This window comes from Triturus cristatus, chromosome 11, assembly GCF_964204655.1.
Source record: "Triturus cristatus chromosome 11, aTriCri1.1, whole genome shotgun sequence".
In the NCBI taxonomy this organism is placed as follows: domain Eukaryota; kingdom Metazoa; phylum Chordata; class Amphibia; order Caudata; family Salamandridae; genus Triturus; species Triturus cristatus.
Genome location: NC_140594.1, coordinates 871,098,000 through 871,123,392, shown reverse-complemented (window position 1 = coordinate 871,123,392; position 25,393 = coordinate 871,098,000). Strand labels below are relative to the sequence as shown.

Genomic DNA, 25,393 nt, shown 5'->3' with positions numbered 1-25,393 from the left:
CCTAATTATAATTTAATTAGCAGGCATGAAAGACATGCTCTCCTTGAATACAGAGTCTCTATTGACTAAAACAAATTAACTAAATCATATCTTCTATTAAAAAAATATATTAACACTAGCAATGGTACCTTAGTTCACTAATAACTTAAAGCATGTACCTACAGCTTAATTGGCAATATAAAGTTGCAACTATGCATGTATCATCGAATAATCAAATTATGTGTTTAAAGAGTAATATAAGCTTAATGCTACTTGAATCTACCAATAAATACCACAGTGCACAAAAAACTATTTTCACTATAAATGCTGAAAAATATTTTTGGAATGGTATGCAAAACTGTCTAGTGAAGGCCCCCAATTGGAGCCAAAACCTGGATATAATGTGAAAGACTTCAAGTAGCAGACTTGGGTCTAACTGGGGACAACATCTAAAAAATATACATTCTGAGTTTGTCTTGCCTGAGCACTACCGCTCCTTATCTTTAAATATTTTATGTTGATGTCAGTGACCTGATGGTTTGGTGCTGGAGGAAATGCACTCTTTGGATAATGAACCTATTTAACTTTTACTGCTTGGGGCATTCGAAGTAGAGCAATTTTGGAACAAATGATCTCCTCTAGAGATCGGTAAATAGGTGAAACATACATAAGGAGCTGCTGAATTTAAACTGAGTAAAAATGTGAACAAGTGGCATGTGAAAGACTGCAAGAACCAAAATACATTTGGGTCTCAGTTTGGATCAACACTTCAATTAGAAAATAGATGTGATATGAAGACATGAAGTACCAGAGTAGACCCATGCCTCACTGTGGATGAGCAACTATATCCTATAAATCTTATATGCGCAGAACCACATCATTCCTTTACACATTTTCAGTGAGCACTGATTTTTGGTAATGTAAGTATTACATCGAGGTCTCACTCTGACCAGCTGCTGAATTATACGGTGCATGGCTGGACTGTTCTCCTGAGGGGCAGAGTCAAGACTGGTTTGCAAATGGCTAGGTCCAAACTGGGGTGGTGTAGTGAGCAAAAGAAAGATGAATTTAACCCAGATCGCTTGAATTGAGGTGAATGATTTATTCAGCATTCTGTTCATCATTTGTTGTTGCAGCACTTTTCACCCTAAGTGGGATGGGTACGCTCAGACGTGGGTCTCTTGCTTGCTGTGTCACTGGAGTCAAGCTATCCTGGCTGATGAGGAGTGATACCCTGAAACCGGTTCCAGGATGCTTGTTTCCGATCCAGGGAGTGCCTGGCTTGGCAGTTTGGGATGGACTGTTCTGCTGAGGAGTAGGGTCAAGACTGATTTACATATGGCTGACTACAAACTGGGGTGACGTAGTAAGCAAATGAACAATGGATTCAACACAGATCTCTTGACTGGGGGTGAATGTTTGATTTATTCAGCATTCCATCCATCATTTGTTGCTGCAGCATAAATCTTATATGAGCACAACCACATCTTTCCTTTTCACATTTTCAGTGAGCATTGGCAAATATGATTTGCTGTTGAGGGAATGCACCTTTTCTGTAATGTAAGTATTACATCGAGGTCTCCCCCTGACCAACTCCTGAATTATACGGTGCATGTCAATGTGAAAAACTGCCAGTGCCAGAATACACTGAGGTTTCACTGCCATCCGATACTTGATTATGACAAAATGATGAAGCTACCTTGTTCGAGTACAACTGGATCATCTCTTTGAACTTTTTCTGTCTGAAAGGATTGCTTTGAACCATTATTTGCATGATGCAAAATATGGGCTCCTGACTGGAAGTGGTAAAGGAAAATATTCTGGTCTAATAAAGTAGAAGTGGAAGTGGTATTGAGTATGAGTACAAACAGGTGCTCATACATAGCCCCTGGGAATTATCTGTGCCCAGTCCTCTAACCAGACAAAGCCCTATCGGACCCCACGTCATTGTGTGAGGCTTACTCCTCTCCTGATGCTCTCTATCTCTCTCTTACTCTGTCTTGCTCCGCTCAGGTTTGTCTTGCCCCTGTTGTTGTTGTTTTATTATCATTTACATCTGTATTTGCAATCCATTTCCATCTAATCTTGCCTTTTCTCTTTGGATTTGCCTTTCTTTAAACCTATTTGCCACTGTTTTATTCTTTGCCTTTTGCATTTTGCCAATTTTCCTTCTGCTCTTTGCTGCCTCTCTCTCATACGTGCCCTTTATCTCTCAGCTTTTGCCACTTTCAACACTTTTGCTTTTTGATCATTTCACATAGCTTTTGTCTTTTTGTCACTCCTTTTCAGTTGTCTTCTGCTTCTGGGGTTGTTGCCCCTCTTTGTGCTCCCCCAAACACCCCTTAGCCCATTATCCTGCTCACCTGTTTCACCCTCTCTCGCTTCCCAAACTTTTCCCAGTCTCACCCGCCGCCCCTGCTGTCCTCTCCCCTCCCAGGACCTGTTTATTGACTACCACAGTATGGACGCTCGTCAAATGCATGCAGCGGATGCGCTGCAGGTGCACCAAAGGCAAGCCAAATGTAAGTCAGTCTGAGGCTGTCCACTCCCAGCTCTAGAAACTCTGGTACTTCTAACACCCACCATTACCCCGTGGCATTCCTCTGTGCTCTCAACCCCAGGCATTGCTCACTGTACTGCTGCCACACCAAACTGCATAATATCCTTCTCCTGCGCTTCCTGCAAGATCTCATGAACCCTCCCACCCCCTGTGCCAACCACCCCAGTATCGACACCAACCAACACAGCACACACTCATACTTACAGAACCTAGCCACCACCTATGCAACACTCCATACTCCCTGTACTCTCATAATCACTGCACAATCACTAAACATCCTACCACAGAGAGAGGAGGCCTGCCGCGAAACCATGATGTGGGGTTTCTATTCCTTGTGGAAACCTTGTTGAACCCAGCCTCAGTGCTGGGCATTGCAACAGCATCCCAATCAGCTGCAAGACCATCAGGCAGTGAAGCCATTACAGGCCAGAGGCAGAATCGCCATCATATTCAAGGACTGCATCAACTGCATTACTATCACTGACATACCCACTAACTACAGAGAACACCTTACATTCAAGATTAAACATCACAACCAACTTCACCCTGAGCAGAACCTTTATATACAGATCACCAGGACCAGCACCAACTTCAGCAGAGACATCACAGACTTATTGGACCCTTCATCACGACTCCAACAATTTCATCCTCCTTGGATACCTGAACATTAACATAGAGCTGGAAAACCACACTGATCTGCATCCTGCACCAGCACTTACCCGCCTCCACAGATCATGCCCACAGGAGCTGGAAAAACATCCCAGAAGAGGGCCTGGCCACCGCTTTCACCACACACTGACCCAAACACACCGGCAACCTGCTGGAAACCATCAAAAACTTCAAAAGCTGGATCACCCCATTCACTGGCACCTAGCTCCCCTCAAGCACAACAAAACGGGAGGAACCCAACGACAACCCAGCTGGTACATAGAGGAACTCAGGCTCCTTTACATCGCATGTTATTACAACGCAGCCATTACATCACATGTCACTACAACTCATGGCATTACAACGCATGTCACTACAACGCAGCCATTACATCGCAAGTCATTACAATGCATACCATTACAACGCATAGTACCCTTACACTATCCAACACGTACCCTACTGTTGAACTCACTGGAGTTAGAATAGTAATTTTTACCCCTACACTATCCAACACTTACCCTACTGCTTCACTCACTGGAGTTAGAATAATAATTTTTACCCCTACACTATCCAACACTTACCCAACTGTAGCACTCACTGGAGTTAGAATAGTAATTATTACCCCTATTTTTAGACTTCGAAGCGAGGCTAGGTTACACTTGCGCAAAAGCACTGGCACCTAGCTCCCCTCAAGCACAACAAAACGGGAGGAACCCAACGACAACGCAGCTGATACATAGAGGAACTCAGGCTAATGAAACGTCACTGCAAATAACTGAAGCACAAATGGAGAATCTCCCTTGTATATCCCCCAGCACACCAGACATCCTAGGAGCTCCACTGACTCACTGTACACAAACGTGCACACTTCAAACTCCAGACTCACACCTTCAGAGCACTACACCAAACAGATCCTGGCTACCTAAACAGTCACATCTCCTTCCACAACACCTCCAGACACCTCCACTGTGCAGGACTCCCACTCCACACATCTCCCATTTTCACAGAAACAAATTCAGAGGACGGGGCTTCTCCTACATCTCTACCAAAGCGTGGAACAACCTCCTGCTACGGGAAACAACCTTTACAATGCAGTCATTACATCGCACTGCCTTTACATAGCAGTCATTACATCGCAACATCCTTTACATCGCATGTTATTACAACGCAGCCATTACATCACATGTCACTACAACTCATGTCATTACAACGCATGTCACTACAACGCAGCCATTACATCGCAAGTCATTACAATGCATACCATTACAACGCATAGTACCCTTACACTATCCAACACGTACCCTACTGTTGAACTCACTGGAGTTAGAATAGTAATTTTTACCCCTACACTATCCAACACTTACCCTACTGCTTCACTCACTGGAGTTAGAATAATAATTTTTACCCCTACACTATCCAACACTTACCCAACTGTAGCACTCACTGGAGTTAGAATAGTAATTATTACCCCTATTTTTAGACTTCGAAGCGAGGCTAGGTTACACTTGCGCAAAATCAATTTTTTTTTTTTGTGTATGTAAAACAGACGAATGCTCCAGGGAACAGAAAGGGAAACAGCCACCAATGTCCCAATAATCCTCCGTTACAGTAGGTACACAGAAGATGAATGCAAAGACAAAAGATCGTTCTCGAGCAAAAACAAATCAATATTCAGACCGAAGATATCAATGTTTCAAAGACAAAGTCCAATCCATGTGTATCAAAAAGATAATCTTCTTTAGTGTCTTAATCATCAGGATCTCCCCTTATGGATATGACATAGTAGATCATGATGGCAAGAAGACAGAAATGTGTGCAGCCAACACGTGTTTCGTCATAGGGTAAATGGCCCAAACGGCTTCCTCAGGGCTACAAAAATAATAAGAAGAAATTTATTCAAACAATATATTGTTGCTAATAACATATATGCAAAATTAGCAATGACATTTCATAGATCGAGCATAAAGTCATTATAGAGGAATGACCCAGAATGTTTGAAATAAGCAGTTTAAAAATGACACCCAGTGACTACAGCTATAGATTTATTAGTGCATTCAGATAGGACAGAAAAGAAGAGAAGAAATAAATAGAAGAAGAAAGAATAATCGAGAGAAGTATATCTTACAAAGATAGAAAAACCACAACAAGTAAGTCAAGAAAGGTCCAACTCGGGCATTTCATCACAACATTCTATCCAGACTAACCCTAAGCATCAGTATGATTAGACACAAATGCCAACATGCAATCAATAGTTCTAGATATGGCGACTATAAAATACCATTCATATATGATATAAAACCTTCAAAGATTTAAAGTCAAAGTGTAATAAGTAACACTCACCATAAGAATCAGTACTCCACACGTTAAAGAAATTTACAAGTGGTATCCATCCCAAGTAGGGTAAATATTACAGTCGGTATCCATCAAGAGTAGTACATTATAGGCAAATATCTGAAAAGAAAATATAGAACGGCATAAGCAAATAATTTGTAGCTGAAATGCCAAGGCGAAAAAAAGAAATTGCTAAAATGCATAGAATACATCTCAAATTTGAGTAACACCACGTAAAGTGTAATCTATCCCTATTATACATAACAATCAGACAAATCTATACCCTAAATATGCCAAAACAGCAATCTTAATCATAGAGTTAATATCCAAATTGATAAAAGCGTAAATAAAATACCTCGGAAATGACATGGAGAAATATGTCCCGATCAGCAAATCTGGTAGGTGGAGCAGTAACAGGTCTAGAATCAAAAAATACCATAACGGATCACCACAATGTTCATTCAAACCAATGGGCAGCCCCAATCGGTAACCCCTATGAAGGCCCCTCATAATGAGGCATCCGGTCAATAGGACATACATGTATCACTACTTGGACATCAGAGACAAGCTCTGTATTAAACCAAAATGTAAAAGCTAAAATTAAAATACAGGCGGAGACCTCCATATGGGAAGGGCAAAGTATAGGTCACCCAAGAGCAATAAACCATTAACAAAACACACAGATTCTTACCGAATACTTGGAGAGCACTCCGTTCGTGATCTGAAACCTTGTAGGAGTTTGAAACCGGCCGCCATGACTAACCCGTATATATGCGTGCAAGCAAAAGACGCTCGCGTCACTAATCAGTGGTTAGAGAAAAGACTCTAGATCGAAATATACTCACAGTGGTCGCCATCTTGAAACGGTGAAGTTAAACGAAAAACGGTCAACCTTGTAATATTAGGTAAACCTATTTAATTCTATAAGTTGAAATGGCCAAGATAAAAGAGGCACAAATGAAACAAAAAGGGTACCAGTTATGCTAGTTTCTGAATATTAGTGATCTGCTATTATCCACAGCCTCAAGGCGAATATATATCGTCAATTCATTCAAACGAAGTAATAGGTAGAGATTCCACTCTAAGCGGCACAATTTAACGCTAACAAAATTTAAAATCGATTCACCAAGACTATCAATACTACTAAATCAGAATCATTATTTTGTATATATATTCCATTGTTATAATGTCTATTTAACCATAGATGACTACCCTGAGACCAGGACAGAAAAAGAAGTAATTATTACTCCTATACTATTCAACACTTACCTTAAATGTGATGTAATGGTATGCATTGTAATGGTATGCGTTGTAAAGGTATACTGCGATGTAATGGATTGCGTTGTAAAGGTAGTTTCTGAAAATGTGATGTAATGGCTTGTGATGTAAAAGAATGCATTGTAAAGGATGTTGCGATGCAAAAACTGTGTTGTAAAGGCATGCATTGTAAATGTATGCATTGTATTGTCATACATTCCCTGCTACGCATCAGAGCTTCCTCCTCTCTTCAGGATTTCTGGAAGCAACTGAAGACCTGGCTCTTCAATGAATCCCCTACACATGCGTGGTGGGAAACTTAATTAATTAACATGAAAAAATTATTAACCTAGTAGTTGGATGGGCAATGATAAGTATAAAATGTATTGCAGAAAAGATACGCATTTGAAATGTGATGATTTGCAATAGGCAGTCATAGTTACCCATGTAGGCAATAGAAAAGATATGAAGCAAGTTTCCTTTCACTATAAGCAAGCTTAATATTGCTGAAATGTGCACAACGTGATTTAGGAGCTTGACCTTAAATTAACATGCTCAGAAATGATTGTCATAACTACAAAATATTACGGTTTAACAAATGTCTTACTTTATAAGCAACATTTTTATTCTTGAATGTTATGAACTTCCTATTTTCTTATGTTTCATATAATGTTTGAACAGAATAACATGTGCACTTTAAATAATAATTCTTGATTTACATCAAAAGGAATGCATTACCTACCAGTGAGTTTGCCTTTTAGTTAGTAGTTCATTGTTCTCGCAATGAAACATGTTGAGATATAGAGAGTCGATCTGTGTTTAAAGACCTATGGGAACCAAGTCTAATGTTTCCAGAATCTAACGACGCAAGATTTTCTGTAGTTAACCTTGTGATAAATAGTACAAGTCACATGTATTTCTGTGGCGATTGAGGAGCTCAACTTGCTTACCGAAGAATGCTACCATCCTAAGGAAGAAGCCTGATATAATGTTTTCAACATGTTTTCTTGACTTTGATATAATGCATATTCCTAGCCAGTGTTGAGGATTTTTGCTTCCCAGCGACTCTACCCTAGACCCAGACCCTTGACACTTGTGGCTACTGCTGCTACTATTTTTCCTCTTTGCCTCACCTTTGATTTTTTTTATATTTGACAAATTGCTACCACAACTGTATGCTGATTTACTTAGATTTATTGAGATTTGGCTGAGTCTTATGAACTTCGCTTTATGGGAAGTTCTGCTACTCTGACTCTTACTGTTTCCACTTAATTTCTTGGATGAGTTGGCATCTAGAATTTTGTGGACAGGTGAGCATGTAGTTGCAACATTAATACTAACACTATGAGCCAAAAGTATTGAAAAAAAGACCTTGAAGCTTGTTTGGATCAGCTAGTATTTAAAAATTGCACCAAAAGGTTGTTATTCACAACCCTTTCATTGACTTGATTACCTCATGCATTGTCTAGAGTCTTACTTTTCTTTGTGGAACACATCAGCCTAACTTTTTTCTCAGGTTTCTTTCATTACTTATTCTAAAGATTGTTACCATTTATGTTCAAGTGACTATACTGCCCATTGCCCTAAAAATTAGATTTTGTTTTCATTTATTTCACTTTGTGTTGGTCCCATAAACTTTATCAACTGTGGTAGGGTGGAACCACTGGATGTAATTATAATGAATAATGTTACAATTAGCAGAAGACTGCATCTAAACCTGTGCATAATTTTATTTCTGTAAATGTATTAATTCCGCTATTTCCCAACGGTAATTTTCTGTGTCCTTACATGTGTAATCGTATGACATATATTAATAGTTCTGTTAAAAACCCTATATCTGGATTTCCTATGGGAAACCGAGCTCTCTGGTGGTCTATCAAAAATAATGAGGCAACATTTTCCGACCCTTTATCCTTCTGAGTTATGATAATTTCTACTGCTTCATTTTTTGAGAACCAGCTATACACTTTATGTTATTTTTGCTACAGCACCTGTGTTTTCTACATAAGGCAAAATAATTGTTGTTCTAAATAATTAAATATATTTTGTGATTCCTGGAGAGTCTGAAATGTATAATCTTAGGTTTCCTTTAATCAAATTGAGTTTGCTCTGAAATTTTGAAATATTTCCATCTTCTCATGTATTTTAATATTGATACGAGGGCAGATTTATACCATCCAGTGCTTTTCTTTGTATTACCTGCCTAATATTTGCAGTTTTAGTTTTGTTCTTATCTTAATGTATGTGCCCTCTTTTTGTGTTCCATATTTACAACATATGCGCTGGACAACAAATGTGAGCATTGTGTTCATCCTTGCCCTCACATTACCTCACACTATGTGAATTACAATGCTTTAATCCAGAAGAAATCTCAAAGCAGGTTTCAGACTAGACAAAAGTTTATTATAGAACTAATACATTCTTCACGAAGGACCATAATCTGTCTCAGACTAGGCAAAAATATATCATAGACTACTTATACATTTTTCATAAAGGACTGTGATCTGTCACGTTCATGCTACACAGTTTTACTGCAATTATTACGCTTTAAGCCCAAAGTCCACTGGTTTTAATGGGAAAGGTAATACTGCACACAGTATTAACAATACAGTGAGTATAATAGTGGGTTGCGGTTACATGCGCCCTAGAAATTAATCCCTTATAAATTCCTATGGAATGTCAAATGAGAAGTGGATATTTGGGATGTGCACTGAATTCCGCTTGTGAACCTGTAATTATGGGCCTTTTTCTTGCGACAATGTCCTTCAAGTTTAACCTCAAGCATTTGTACCAAGAACTCAAAGTGGTCACACTGCATGCGACATGACTGCTTCAGGTGACACCGCAGGATTGTCAATACCATTTTGAGTGAAATATCACGTTTCCACCCAAAACAGTATTGAGAGCCCAGTCATATTGTTGGCCTGACTCAATCAATCAATCAGTATTTGCATAACATGCTAATCACCCCAAGGGTATCCAGGTGCTGCATGGGGTGGAGTTACTCGAAAAGCCTGGTCTTGAGCAGAGCCGAACTGGGAACCAAAACCGGCCCCGGCAAAGTGCTCGGACGGCCCCCTGGGAGGTTGGGGGTGCGGCCGAGCTGTTTGCCACGGTCGGTTTTGGCCGATTTAGTTACAGCAGCTGATATTGCAAGTTATGCTGCAAAAACAGCCCTGTAACAAAATCAGCCCCCAGGGGCCCAAAACCGGCCCACAACCCTGGCGGCCCACCGGGGAAATGCCCGGTGCCCGCTACAGCCAGTCTGGCCCTGGTCTTGAGGCCACTCTTGGATTTGGCGAGAGAGATAGAGCTTCGGAGGTGGATGGAGAGATCATTCAAGACCTTGGCAGTGAGGTGGGAGAAGGAGCATCCTCTGGCTCGAGTACGATGGATGTGGAGTATGATGGTGAGGGCCAGGGAGGCAGACTGCAGGTGTCTGGTGGGCTGGTGGAAGGTCAGGTGGTTGTTCAGGTATTCTGGTCCCGACGAGTCTGTCATTTCAATTAGGTTCTGAAACCTAGATCCATTATCTATCAGAGATAGAGACAGCGTCAGAAGGTTATGTCATCCACTGTGGATGCAGCTATTGAGGGTTTTAGGGTTTCTAAGTTCTGTCTAACCATTGAAAAGAGTATTCCTGGATATGATACAACTTGAAATAATTGCGTGATTGTAAAAATGATCCTGCTAAGATCACCTCTTTGTTAACTCAGGTTTTTCAAGTTCTTTGGTTATCTAACCTTTGAGCTTAGAGATCCCTTTTCAGGTCCCAGATCAAAGGAGGGCTATTTTTGCTTAAACTCAGATTCCAACAATCTTATCTTAAACTCAGATTTCCACCTCATCTCAGAGGTATCTCCTTGAAGCAATACTTTGCTCCCTAGTTCATCTCTTTTTCTGCTTCTACAAGTTACGTTTGTTCTCCCCTTTAACCTTGAATTCCCATATATTATCAGAAAGTGCATCATGATAAGAACTACTCTTCTGTATCAGTAACATATTGTTAAAAATAAAGTGTTAGAAAGCTATTTTTAGCTGGAGGACCCCTTCCATCTGCCAGCAGCTCTGTGTTGTTCTTACCTTTTCTCACCTGGCTGTTCAGTTTCACAAGTACTGCTAGAGTCTGTAGACACTGCGGTTCCCTGCTGCTGAGCTGGCATTCTGGGCACCTGTGCTGGCATCTGTTTTGCGTTGGCTGCTGCTGCTGTATTTGTAATTCTGGAACAGGCTGGATATTTTTTTGGATGTCTTTCACACACATCTCTAATTAGTGCTGGACAAACTTGTGTGTGCCTTCAAATTTCTCCAGCGTTGAACACTTCATACGAGCCAAGCACATAGGGACGCAATATTCACAAACAAATATGTCTTGTAAACCATTAAAGGTCAAAGCCACATGTCAGTAAATACCAGAATAAAATTATTGGTCTTTTGGCTGAATCAAAAACAGTGAACTTGAGAGACGTGTTCTAATACTGGCTTCCCACTGAACCACATTGCCTGATCACTTAATACCCCAGTTCTCTTCTCTGCCAATTGGCGCTGCTTTTTAAAGTTAAATGATGAATGGTTTCTGATAAAATAAAATGGAAATTAGGTATGATTGCTGTGGCACTTAAAATTGTGAAATACGCTGCATTGACTCCCAACATAAAATATCAGTGTACAGTGATGAAACACTTCATCACCTGCTTCCCTGTGAGACCGGCATGACAGGGCAAGTACAAAGTCCCTTGTGATTAGCCAATCAAGTGTTCTCATTGTTTTCCTGTATGTAGAAGCTCCTGTGTGTACAAACATATTGTTTACAGTGAGCAGCTCACCTTTATGCTGCATATAGTCATCACTCTAGATGGGATATATGACTTTACAACACATGCTTTTACCACACATGCCTTTATCACAACAGTAATGTAATGGCATGCGTTGAAGTATACAACCTGTGCCATAGCATTATGGACCTTTAACACGCACTGTGGTTTAACATTTGTCACTGAGAAAACCATGATTAAGGTAATGTTATAGTTAGGTGTGATTAAAACATCTGTTTTAGTTTTTTTAAGAAACCTTAGAAATGTACTGAAAATACCAAAGGTTAAAGTAGCGCTTTAGCTAGATGAATATGTCAGTGACAGCATTAGTGTTTTGAACAAAAGAAAACACAGAAAGTCACCAGTTAGAGGTAGTAGAGTTAACTATAACTTGCATCCCCCATGCACTACTTTTGGCCTCACATATTACATCACTTTTGACATGCTTTATGACATCATTTGTGACATCACTGACATAAAAATGGGGGGGGCAGTGCGAACCCCTCCCAAGCCTCATTAGGCCCTTGGCCCCTCTCCCCAAGTCTTATTTGGTCCTGAAAACACCTTACCTCTGGGCTTTTTTATAATTGGAGAGAGGCCAAACGGCCCCCCTACCCAAGCCTATTTCAGCCCCAGGCTACCCCATTCTCCAAGGCCCAATGTGATGATTAAGGGGAAGGGACCATAAGGCCCCCTTCCTCGAGCCTTAACAATGCAGTGGAGAACCAATCCCCTAGGGCTGTTTGGTTAAATGGGGAGGGTCCATGCACTCCCCTCCCTGAGTCTCTTTAGTCCCTGGGGATCACTGGGATATTTATTTATTTTAAAGGGGAGGGGAATACCTGCCCCCCCTGCCTGAGTTCTATTAGGCCCTGCGGACCCCATCCCCAAGGCCTTTTTTTAAGGGGAGGGGCGCCCCATCCCCCAGGGTCTTCTGAATTTTCACAGGGAACAGACCCAAGTGCCCCCCCTTCCTGAGCCTTATTAGGCCCTGGGGACTCTTTCCCACAGAGCCGTTTTTTTAAGGGGGAGAGGGTGCATGGCCCTCCTTCCCAGCTGATTTCAGCCCTGGGTACTCCATCTCCCAGGGCCCAGCACCTTTTGCAAATGGGAGGGGGCATGCAGCCCCCCATGCCATTTTAGGCCCTGGGGACCCCATCTCTGGAGCCTGGCTCCTTTTTGTCCGGGGCCTGAACAATCATTAAAGGGGGAGGGAGCAAACAGCCCCTCGTTGCGGGTCTATAATGGACCCAAGAACCCTATGCCCCGGGTCCTGGCCAATGATTAAAGGGGGAAGAGGTCCAGCCAACTAAGGGTGGGTGCCCTGGTACCCACCCAGGGCACCCACCATCTCCTTGTTGGTGACCACAAGGGAGCTCCAACTATGCCTGCACAGCCTCAGCCGGTTCCCTGCAACCAGTAGAAGCCAGAATTGCTCCCACCCGCAGAGAGCAGCTAAAAATGCTGCTCCCTGCAGGCGGGAGCAACATTTTCATCTGTTTTCCAGTGCAGACAGGGAAACAGGTGAAAAGTCCGCTCTAACTTTGTTGTAGGTTAACACATATGTTTAGCACACCTAGACTATTAAAACCACATACACTCACTTGATGATGTCACCAGTGATGTCATTTGAGATGTCATCAGTGATGTCATCAGTAATGTCACTGACTATGTTATGGGTGAATATATGAGGTCATAAGCAGTACATTGTGGGGGCACAAGTTATAGTTAGCTCAGGTAACTATAACTGCTGAATTTCATTGCTTTTGTACGAGTGATATCACTGACCATGTCATGAGTGATGTAATATGTGACATCATCAGCAGTGTATTGCGGGGGCACAAGTTATAGTTAGGTCAACTAACTATAATGGATGAATTTCTCTGGTTTTGTACGAGTGAAATGTCAGCCTAACTATAACGTTCCTATAACCTGTGGTTTTTTCAGTAAATTTTTTAAGGTTTTTTTAATGCTAATTTCAAACTATAACGTCCCTGAAACCTGTGTTTTTTTCAGTGAATTTATAGGGGTTTTTTTAAATGCTAATTCCTAACTATAACGTCCCTGAAACCTGTGGATTTTTTCAGTGAATTTATAAGGATTTTTAAATGCTAACTCCTAACTATAACGTCCCTGAAACCTGTGTTTTTTTCTGTGAATTTCTATGGTTTTTAATTGCTCATTTCTAACTATAACGTCCCTGAAATCTGTGTTTTTTTCTGTGAATTTCTAAAGTTTTTTTGAATGCTAATTTCTAACTAAAACGTCCCTGAAACCTGTGTTTTTTTCAGTGCATTTCTATGTATTTTTAGCTAGCAGTCACGTTTGAAGAGTGGTGGAGAAAGAAGGCTGGGACTCCAACCAGTGCTCAGGAATTCCAGTGCGAAGGACTTACACGAGCTACCAGGAGGGCTTCTTGGCCCCAAAGGCCCATCACTAGTAAAGTCGACTTCATCCCCCAACCAGTAGTGCCCCAGGAGGCAAGTTTGCAGAGTGGTGGAGAACGGGGGCATGGCCTCTGAAAACCTCTTAGCAATCCCACTGTGTGGGACTTACTGGAGGTAGCTGGAGGGGTAGTTGGCCCCCATTGTCCACAAGTCTGCAAACGCGCCTCCTGGTACACTCTTGGATGGGGGATAAAGTCCCCTTTGCTCCTGGGGGTCCTTAGGGGCCAACTAGTCTACCTGTTACCTCAAGTAAAAGACACACAGTGGGATTGCTGAGAGGTGGTTGCAGGCCCTGGGGACCCCATCTACCGGGGCTTGGCCACATCCTTGGGGACTGCGGGGGAAGCCTCATGGCCCCCACGGTCCCTGCGGGCTCCCCGCCTCCTGCAGGAGCCGGCATTGCTTTTGAGTACAGGGAGCTGCTAACATGTAGCTCCCTTTGCCCAAAAGCAATTTTGTTTTGCTTCATGGAAGCGAGAGCATTTTCCATGCTCTTGCTTCCATGAAACAAAGCAGTGTTTGCTATGGTATGGTGGGAGCAGGGTTGTCGCCATGCCATAGCAAACTGCAATGTCCTGGGGGTGGGCACCCCAGGACATTGCTGGAGCTTGCCCTGTCGGGTGGCGGTCCCCCCCTCCACATTTGATGTAGCCCCGGGGAGGTTGTGGTCTCCGGGGCGGGGATCTGCAACAGACCCATGCATTTAATTAATTGGTGCCCCGGGGAGGTGATGGTCCCCGGGGCTGTGTGGGGGGGCTTGAGCCCCCCACACTTTACTTTTTAAACATAGTCCCAGGGAGGTGGCGGTCCCCGGGGCTGCGTGGGGGCAGGAGCCCCAAAGCATTTTTAACAAAAATAAAGCCCCAGGGAGGTGGTGGTCCCCAGGGCTGTGGGGACCCCCGCATCATTATCTGGCATTGCCACTGGGACCTGGCTCACCCGGGGACTTAAAAGAAACACAGCGTAGGAGACCGTGCTTTGATTTGTTTTTTTAATTTTTGGTGGGATTCGCACACCCAGCACGAATCCCACCGAAAATGTTTTTTTTAAATGCTTTTTAATCCTTTTTTTTTTACCTTTTTCCTTATGACTCGGTTCAACCGAGGCACAAGATGGCTGCCAACACTTCAAGGTTGGAACTGTTCGCAGCCAATCAGATTGCAGGCTCGAGATCGGGAGGGTTTGCAGATCCTCTGCAGGGATATTTGTATATCTGAGAAATTATTACATTTCTCAGGAACTACGGAATGCATTTACATCATTTAACAAAAAGAGTGCTTTCTGAACCAAGAGCTACCTTTTGGACAAATTTGGTGTATATCCGTTCAGCAGTTCGGGCAGTAGTCCTGTTTAAAGTTTCCTATGGAAATTAACATGGAGAAAACGTGTTTTGGGACCCCCCCCCCCCCTTTTTCTTCGCTCCAGCTTGACGAATCGCCCTGAAACTCACAACACAGGATCACACTTTACCGCCCGATTTGTTTTAAAAATTTCCCAAAGATTTGTCCAACGGCGCCAAAGATATTGGCAAAAGAAAAAACGCTTTTTGATTAGAAACAAGTTGTGGTCATTACATGATTCCATAACTGTTTTACCACAATCGGAAATTACCATATTGTGGTGAATGTAGTGTTAATTCGGAAATAACATAAAAAACAGATGCTCGTCGTAGAAGGATCTAAATTAGCACCCACTTTTGTTTCCTTTTGCTAACAGATATGGCTTTCTTGTGCTGTGATGCTTAATCCCACACTCCAATGTGGTATTACCAGTTAAATAGCACAGTGAGTTCATATCAATGCGCTGAAATCAGCTGACCTGATTTTACCAATTCCTGACCTACACTAAATGAGGGGTAGTGAGTCCATTTCGCAGGAACCTGGATTTTGAAGCAGAGATTTGAAAACAATTCCATCTCTGCGTTTGAACCTAATGATACCCTGTTATCTTGCCACACCACTGTGAGGATGTAATTCCAATATATTTGACAGGCAGGAAGCTGAACTTCCTGCCAGACAGTCTAGGCGTTTAAATAACCTCCTATCAAGGTTCAAAATGAATTAATTTAGGTGATTACCATTTCTGACTGTGATTTCATTGGTTGGAGTTTCCTGCTGGCTAAATACCCATAGCTCGTCAGAGAGAGCGGGGAGGTTGCGCCACGTCTGGTCCTTTAACACGATCAGCGGGGACTGGAGGAGACATTAGCCTCCTGCGCACACGCTAATTGTCAGATCTGTTTTTAAATTAAGAAGAGCCGTCTATATGGGATGAGGCACCTAAAGGACTTCAGGGGCCAATAGACTTACATTATGTGGATGCAGTTGCCATGGTGACGCTTTTATTCTCCGGGAGGCAGAGAGGTTGGGCGTAAGCAGCCTGGGACCAGCGTGTCAGTCACCAGGCAGTTCCATTCACATGCAGGCGCCGGCACGAGTAACAGCCGAGTCCAGAAGACAGTGGAACTTGAGAAATGTATATCTGTGCGTCTTGCAAACCCGTGCCTGCTTGTGTATCTGTCCCTCTTATTTTTATTTATTTTTTAAAGTGAACGGACAGACACAACACAAGTTCAAACATATAGTTGCCTGTGTTTTAGAATCTATTACCAATACTTCTAAAAATGTGATAAAACGTGGCAGCTACAAAAAAGTACAGACTTGTGTCCTACACGTATTTGGTTCTAAAATTGCCACAGTCACGGAAGACATTTTATTTCAGTCCAGAATTAAATAAACTAGCCTTTATCATGTTCTTCCTCCCATCCCAATGTGTAATTGTTATAAGCGTGTCTCCCACAGTAAAAAAAAAAGAAAATCGGACTGCAAACCTTGTGTCTCAATACAGAGTTTGCCAATATTAATTTGGTGCGAATTTTGTGGACAAGCAAAGCTAAATTGCAAGCACTTCGTGCGTGATTGGAGATATGTAATGTCTTTAAGACGATCGTTTAGGCGCACATATAGTGTACATATAGGGAGCACTTCCGAAATAATATCGAATCATGTTGTATTAATGACTTAAAATGTGTGTAGAGCAGAAAGCGCCATGAATAATTCAAATGAGACACACATTCTGCCCCTGCAAGGTCGATGAATAAGGGAAGGGAGGCAGGGTTTGGGAGAGCCCGGCTCCCGGGGCTGGGGCAGCTCTCCAGCAGAGGAAGACGAGGCGGGCAAGTTCAGCGCGGAGCTCTCGTCTAGCCGGGCTAGGGGCGGAGCGCCCCCACACGCCCACCGGCGGCACATTTCATTCGACGAGAGCGGAGCCCTACAGCTGCTCGGGAGAGTTAAGCCGGAATGTTTGATGCCAAGCGAATGAAAGTCTATTTCTGAACTCGACGGCCACGTCCGGGCGCGCGGTGTGGGCTCCGAGGGGACGGCGCGACGCGGAGATGAGAGGCACCGGGGGTGCTGCGTGTCCCTGCCCCACTCACCACCTCTGACTGGACCTGCTTGTAAAAATGGCTTGAAAGTGCACCGCTTCGGTTAAAAAGATGAACGTGAGTACTCCGCGGAGAGGACTGTGTTTTGGGTGCGCCCTCATAGGGCCGTAGTTTCCTTGGGCGCTCGTGCCAAGTGAGAAGGAGGACAGACAGACAGTGCTGAAGAAATGTCTTGTCCAGCTAGGCGTGTGAAAAGGTCCACTGCCCGGCGGCTGTGTGAGGGTTAATGCGGATCTGGTATCTGGAAGCGTAGCACAGAGCAGAGAGTGACAGCTGGGGTGATGCAGATGGCAGGACGCACTGAGTTTAGGGTTCAGCGTAGATGTGTTTGTGAATGAGCCGGCAATGCTTGCGTCTTAGATAGCCATGCTGTACTGGAAGTGTTTGCCAGCCTCCCGTGTGCAGAGAGGTGCATGTAGACAAGAGATTGCACACGCGCTCTGTAGACATCTGCTGTGCTTGCACGTGCATACCAGTGAGTGTGTGGTTAAGTTTGTGGCTATTCGTGCGTGTGTCTTTTAATGTGTGCGTGTCTACATATGTAAATGTGTATGAATGCGCATATTTCTGTGTACAGAGTGTGCACGTGCCTGCTTTTACTTGTGTGTGGGTGTTTTAATTTGTGTAAATGTCAGTTTCTATCTGTGTGCGGGTCTCTTTGTGTGTGTGGAGTTCGTGAGTGTGGCTATCTGTGTTTGTGAGCATACACGTGTTTAAATATGAGTTGGTATAAATGTGTGCATGGGTACCTGTGTTTTTGTTTGTGTAACTGTATATTTATATATTTGTGTACTTGAGGGGGATGTTTAATTGTGCGCATGCATGTCTGTAAGTTTGTATGTATGTGTGGGTGTAGTGGGCGTGGGTATGGTATTCATGTACGTACTTACATGTGTGTCATTTTGTGGCCATGTATTTGTGCGTATTTAAAGGCAGACGTATGTATAAATAATTGCGAGTATGGATACATGTGTTTGTGTATACATTTGTCTACCCATATTTCTGTGTGGTTTAATGAGTGTATATGTCCCCCTTGTGAGTGCTTGTATGTGTGTGTGTGTATGTCTGTGCGTGACAGCATTTATATATGTGCATTTAAAGCAGAATGAAACTGCCATAATTGTATTCCTTCCTGTAATTATCATGCTGTGGTCATTACTGTAAGCAGCTGATTGCTTGCAGGGACTCCATACTGAAGCTAAAGGCTCCATCTTGTGCACACGACCAGACATCAGCTTCATCCTGTCTCTGTCCATCCCTCTGTCTCCAGTGGGGTATCTATGGAGACCTTTAATCCCCTTGGGATGGAGTGACAGCCAAGTGCCTTATGCACGAGATAAGTCCGTCTATCGGCAAATATCAGTGTAACCCGGATGTCTAAAGTGCATTTATGCGCAAGTTTCAATAGCACCGAAATTTAAAAAATTAATTATTACACTTATATCCCTCTCGGACAAATTGCTTTTTTTCTATCATTATATGTTATTTGAAAACTATTTCAGCGTTACATATGCAGCCAGCAATGATTGATGTTCGAAGCATATTTACATTATATAGGTTCGTAGTGGTTAAACATATGGAAGACGTTTATCTTTGTAATGTAAAGTGATACAGGCTTGATGCAATTAAATCAAGTTACTTTTTTAAATGTATTTTCATCACATGTTAAATATTATCTATATACAGAGGTATGTGCATACATTAAATGTAACATGAGTATGAAAATGGGATGCTAAGTGGGGGGTGTAGAGAAGCATTACAGAAGTGGGGGTAGGGGACATATTTTTTAAAAATGAGCGAGATAGTGAGGTTTGGAGAATACAATGGGCCAGCTGGGGGAGGGGAAGAAGAAACTTAAAGCAAGGGAGTGGGGAAAAGAATGGGAAAGCAGCACACAAGGAAAAGAGCTGAACAACACACCCCTTCCCATAGATTTCTTTAGGTAAAACAAAAAAGTAGTTCCCTGAATGCAAGCAATGTCAGCAGAGGAAGGATACAAGTCAACCAGTCAGAACGCTGTTCACAGTGAAATGCTTTTGGGCAGAATAAACATGAAAAAGGAGGAAAGCCATTGAGTCAAGATGAAAGACTGAGATAGACACCACAGCCATCCAGTCGTGAGCAAGGGGTTAACCCAAAGCCCACTTTAGTAGATGTTAGGAATAATAGATCAGATTACAGGCAGCCAAGGCTGTCTGTAACCTAGACCTAAAAATGCAAAAAAAGGGAAGAAATAAAGGCAGATTGTCAGTAAATACACCCCAAAGACCTGTAAGAAACCCCCTGTCAACCTCAGATCTACCCCAAACATACTCCACTATGTGGAAGGATCTAAAGACCCATCGCTGCAGAGAAGGATGTATGACGTTACAACGCATGCATTTACATCGCGGTACACTACATCGCGGTTTTAACAACGCAAGTCGTTACAACGACTTGCGCTAGATGGCGCTCTAGGACAAGGAATAGGACTTAGGAGTAGTATAATTTACTATTCCAACTCCAGTCTACGTACAGTAGGGAAGGTGTTGGATAGTAAATTATACTATTCCTTGTCCTAGAGCGCCATCTAGTGCAAGTCGTTGTAACGAGTTGCGTTGTAAAAACCGCGATGTAATGGCATCGCGATGTAATCCCCGCGTTGTAAACGATGTTCCCCGCAAAGAATACCACACGGTGACACAATAGGTAGCCCCTTTCACTGCATCCTGCCATATTTTAAGTGAGCATCATCAGACCTCAGGGCTGACCCTCTTGTTCAATGCTCTCTGGATTTCACACTTGGTTTGTGCTCTGCAAATACCCATGTGTGCATGTATAAACGAAACAGATCATGGCACTTTCTTTTGTTGTATCTTGCACTGTCTGATGAAGACACAATCATTCCAACTCAATGCCATTCAGTATTTTGATACCACTTGGGATTCTCAAGGGTCTCTGGTCAATAGACTCCGCGGGTATCTTGTTCAAGGTTGGTTGCACAGTTTCCGCCAGTTCCTTCAGGATACAGTCTAGTATGAATAGCTGACACAGACAAATTGACAGCAGTCGGGGAAGTCTGACTAGAAACATGAACAGAAGTGTGATCACTGGATTGGAGCCCCTCAGAGACAAGTGCCGAGAAATTGACAAGGTTTTGCTGGGTACATTTTCACTGCTCCTGTCCTGTTCATGATTGGTAGAATAGGCTTTAGGAGATACAGTCTTGTGCAAGCTGATGTAGGAAACTCTTCATTACTTTTAGAGAGGAACCTAATTTTATGTATAAGCCGTTCATAAGATGTATGATTGAAGAGTAAAAATTTGCAATATTGTGTTTTTCACACAATTTCCCCAAACTTCACGCAAAATTAGGTAAAATTGTGCAAAATTCTAAAGCAGGTGCATAGCTCACATTAAAAAAAAATCACACAAGACAATGGCAGTGGGACTGCGTTATGAAAAAACATCTCCAATGCATTTTCTTCTTTAACCAGGCTCCCACAAAACATTTCCTGCTGAAACTAGTCCTCCCAGAGAAGTTTTAAGGCATGGGCAAAGTGGGCTCTGGCCCAGGGCCCCAGCCTGCCAGGGAGCCCCTGATAGATCACACAGTCTTGTCCTGATGACTTTGAATGATTTTGAAACATAGATAGTTTAAATTAGCATTTTCCTGTATGGCAAAATGTGGCAGACTATTCCAGACATTTTGCAGAGAAATGTTGTGTTTATGTTTTTCAGCACCATGCAACATCCATAAACAAGCATTGGCATAGCCAATAGATCTCGCCTTTGGGACCTTATAAGTGTTCAGCCATGCAACAGTTGCATAACTAAATACTTATAAGGTCCCAAAAGCAAGATGTATTGGCAATGCAAAGCGGCCATGCGGCCGCAAAAGTTAAAGTGACCGCGATCGGGATCACAATCAAACATCAAAGCGGTCGTGGGGCCGCGAAAGTGAAAGTAATCGCGGTAAAGCGCGGCGCGCGCGCCCGCGCACATACACTGTAGCTCTAGGCTGGCCTGGTAGCACTTTTTGGAGCCCTCTCAATAAGTCTCGCCAGACCAACGCATGCGCTGGGTCAGGCGAGACCTAAAAAAGTTCTTTTTATGAGAAATGACAGTGGGTCACGGAGATTATCTACAATAATAATAGGGAGCTGCTGCTACATTACAATATTGAAAACACACATCGCTGTTCCTTAATTTTAGTTGAAAACACATATAGAATTTGGACCAGTCTGCCTGTGCAGTGTCAGTGGCCTGGCTTCAGAGTGCATAAAAAATCTGAAATTGGATCATACATTCAAAGATGTTCCGAACAGGGCCCCAAATTATGCTTAGCCCAGGGCCACAAATCCTTTGTGTGAATTTCACAATTTAAACAGGTAGAATAAAACTTGTGTGCGGGGCCTCTTAAAGTATCATACCCTTTAACCATAATTGTGTCCTGCCACAGGAAAGCCAAAGATTCCCAGTTGACTGCACCTCGGGTTACTTCATCTCAACAAGTGTTATTGAATATCTTTTAGCTGTTACCAGTTCAACTTCACACTAAAGCCTAGTTAATGAAGTGGCAACAAGGATAATTTCATTGTTTTTCTTTTTCAAGGTTTTACCTGTCCATATGGCATCGAGCTAACATTCTAAAGGTTCTCCTTACACAGACCTTCAGCACAGGTCCACAGTTTCAAAGACTAATGCTTATCAGCATCACAGCCTACAGGAACCACAATTCCAATTCAGGGTGCTCACTACCTGCTGGGCATTCCAAAATGGAACGCACGCCGTAAGAACCTCAACAAATTCATTGACCTGGCACTGGTTCTGGCCAAACTCTCTCTGGCCATGACCTGGAAGTACCCGTGGGCCCATCCACTAGACATGGCTGCTTGCTCTTCGGCGTGCCCTACTGGCCGAACACGACACATTGACATTTCAACCCCCACGACCAACGGCTTGGGTGCTGCCTGTGGACTGGCAACACTATGTAACCACTATAGAAGCCAGACTTCGGGACACAAATGACCATGAGTGGCATGACAGTAGCACTGATGCCGCACCTGGCCAACATAACTGGGATACCCCGTGCACCCACACTAAGGCACGCTCCTAAGCGGAGAGATGGGTCACACACACGCGGGCGCGGCATTCAGATATAACTGTCCCACACCTCCGGCCTGGCCTGAGCGCACCCACACAAACACAACATCTGCTCTGCATAATCCCTCCCAATGATACTCATGATACTTATAGGGCAGGCACACTAGTAAGGTGGTATCAAGTTTATTAGTTTTTTCTCTTTTACATTATGTTTTGATACAACTTCGTACAGTAACATCTGCTGTTAATCTCTGAAGTGAATTAATGTCGTTATTGTTTGGTGCTAATGTCGAGCACGGCGATTCGCCCCCGCTACCTAGTGGGCAAAATAATGCAAATGGAGATGTACTGTATTTTGTACTTTACTATGACGTATTTACAGCTGTATGTTGTGTTGTGTGTAAAACGAATAAAGATTCTTCGTAAAAAATATCAACATCAAAGCCAGCCGCGGTCCGTGCAGGTAAAAGCGGTGGGTGGTGGGGCCGGGTGGGGGGGGGATTTCGAGGGACGATGCTAAGGGAAAATAAATTACATAATGAATTTTCCCTCTGCATCGTCCCTCGAAATCCCCCCACCCGGCCCCAGCGCCCCACCGCCGTTACCTGCACGGACCACAGACGATCACAGCTGAGGCTGCATGCTCACTGTACATTTATAAGTAACATGTTTCCAACAGCTGCTTGGTGATCAGCTGGGAGAGAGTCCTGTTGGCATTGTCAAGTAATATTTGAACAAAAATGAGTCTAAATCTTGCCAAAGTCTGAATTTCGCTAGCAAAATATCAGCAGGAAACCATTAGACAACAAAGGTTCAATTATTAATGATATATCACAAGTAAAACATTAACATTGGAGGGAATTTTTAGGTAAAGAGACTTAGAGAAAGAACATTTGGATGGGCTTGCATTACATGCATTTCAAACACATAGGGGCACATTTATCAAAAATCATGCAGCACAGCAAGCCACCTTGCTGCCTGGCGTAATAGGGAAAGGTCAGGAATGCGCCGTATTTAACATTATAAGGCACATTCCTGTCTTTTGCTTGTGCTGGCGCACAATGTGCTGCCTAGCGCCAACACAGGCACCCTGCGTTGTAAGCAGGACTGTTTTTGTACAGGAAGGGACACCTTCCAGCACAACACAATCTCCTGAGGTATTTTTCTCTTTCTAAGTATGCAGTACAATGCTGCACACATAGTAAGAGGAAAAATTAGGAGAAATAAAGATATTTCTCCACGTTACGCCTCACCTGGAACTGTGTAGCATTGTGACTCTTTTCCAGGTCTACCAGTAATGGTAAATCTGGGAATGTGCCAAAATCCATGGGTGGATGGGCGAGAACACCCACGCTCCACCCATGGTGCGCCTCCCTGGGGCAGAGTAACGCACAGCAGCGATTTGCGTTGCATTGTGTTGCGTTACTCTAGATCTATCAAACCACTCAGGGCCACGCAAAGTGGCTTTCCGTGGCTTGATAAATGTAACTTAGCAGTTGAGTCGCTGCTACGCCCTGTTGTGTGTCCCAGTTTTATACAATAACAAGTGGTATAAAGGAATAAATACACAATGATTTCTGAGTAGAGTACATTTAATTACCCTCTCCACAAGTATTATTTCTTGAAGAATTAAATCAAATGTACTCTACTCAGAAATCATTATGTATGTATTCCTTTATACCACTTGTTATTGTATAAAACTACGTCCCTTGCCCAGGTATAAAAGGGTTATTTGGGTATACCCCTGTTGAGTTTGACCTGTTGTGTGGCCCAAGCGCGACCCAATTCTTTGATAAATATGGTCCAAATTATGTTGAAAAGCGCTGTGGTGCATAGAACATATTCTTATCTCTGGTGGGGAGGTAGTTTATTAAATTATAATGTATGAGCAGCTAGGACAGTCCAATGATTTCGTAAGGGTATTAAAGTGAAGAGCACCACATACTCATGGTGGGATCTTTGACCATATAATAGCTGTGAAATGGACCCTGGAGTGGGCTTCTCACATATGTTAATATTCTTTTACGTCAAGTGCAGGACACATCAAGCTCAGGACAGACAGTTAATCACTAAAAGTACATTTAAATTAAGAACAATGGTCTTGTATCATTCATTTTCATATTGAATTCCCTATGAGATTCATAAATCAAAACTCACGTTAACCATTAACATATAGTATATAATAATATACACAGGCAAGTGAAGGCACATATAATACCAGAAGCCTTTACAGTTAGGGAGCCAAGTTCTCCACGATGGTGGAGCAAAGCTTAGCAACTGGTACATTGCACGGTTGACATGGGATATAAACCCCAGAACTATCTAAGGTGAAAGGTTCAAGGAATAATGAACACCAAGAATGTTAAACAAGCCTTGGCAAAGCAAATAGGAGTACCCGTTTTATAAATGGGAGATAGCCTTCATTGACTGGCTGCTTTGTGGGTCTGTGGTTGGATAGATGGCTGAGTGAGTGAATGTGATAACAAGGATCAACAGTTGGGAGGAACAGTGAGCGCATAGATGGATGAATGCATACGTGATTGCACACATTGACACGTAGGTATAGGTTGGATGAGTTCGTTTTTGGATGAAGGGTTGAAAGGAGTGCATTGATGGAAGGCTGGATTAATTAGTGACTGCGTGAATGGATCAACGGGCACATACATGGATGGATGAATACTGGTTACACTCATTTTACATGCTGAGGCCTCAGATAACTGCAGTAATAGTGCTACAAAAGTGCCACAAATTACCAATATTTTGCAAGTGCAAGCACTGTACCAGGGCTCTTTTGCTAAATGCAAAAAGAATTACCAACACTGTGCTG

At 42.8% G+C, this 25,393-nt stretch overlaps 1 protein-coding gene and 1 long non-coding RNA gene across 2 annotated transcripts in view; one reads left to right on the top strand and one right to left on the bottom strand.

The window, feature by feature from the left end:
* Positions 1 to 4,903: 4,903 nt before the first annotated feature.
* The window catches only part of LOC146785563 (uncharacterized), a 31,820-nt gene continuing 11,330 nt past the window's right edge, over positions 4,904 to 25,393 (bottom strand). The window contains exons 2-4 of the long non-coding RNA XR_014970683.1: positions 5,874 to 5,937; positions 5,528 to 5,638; positions 4,904 to 5,056 (exon numbers count right to left, since the gene is read on the bottom strand). This is a non-coding gene — a long non-coding RNA (uncharacterized LOC146785563). The remainder of the gene's footprint in view (positions 5,057 to 5,527; positions 5,639 to 5,873; positions 5,938 to 25,393) is intronic.
* Positions 17,184 to 25,393, top strand: part of SCHIP1 (schwannomin interacting protein 1) — a 416,513-nt gene continuing 408,303 nt past the window's right edge. The window contains exon 1 of the mRNA XM_085634727.1: positions 17,184 to 17,538. Within this exon, the coding sequence (XP_085490853.1) occupies positions 17,533 to 17,538 (6 nt within the window). The 5' untranslated portion in view covers positions 17,184 to 17,532. The remainder of the gene's footprint in view (positions 17,539 to 25,393) is intronic.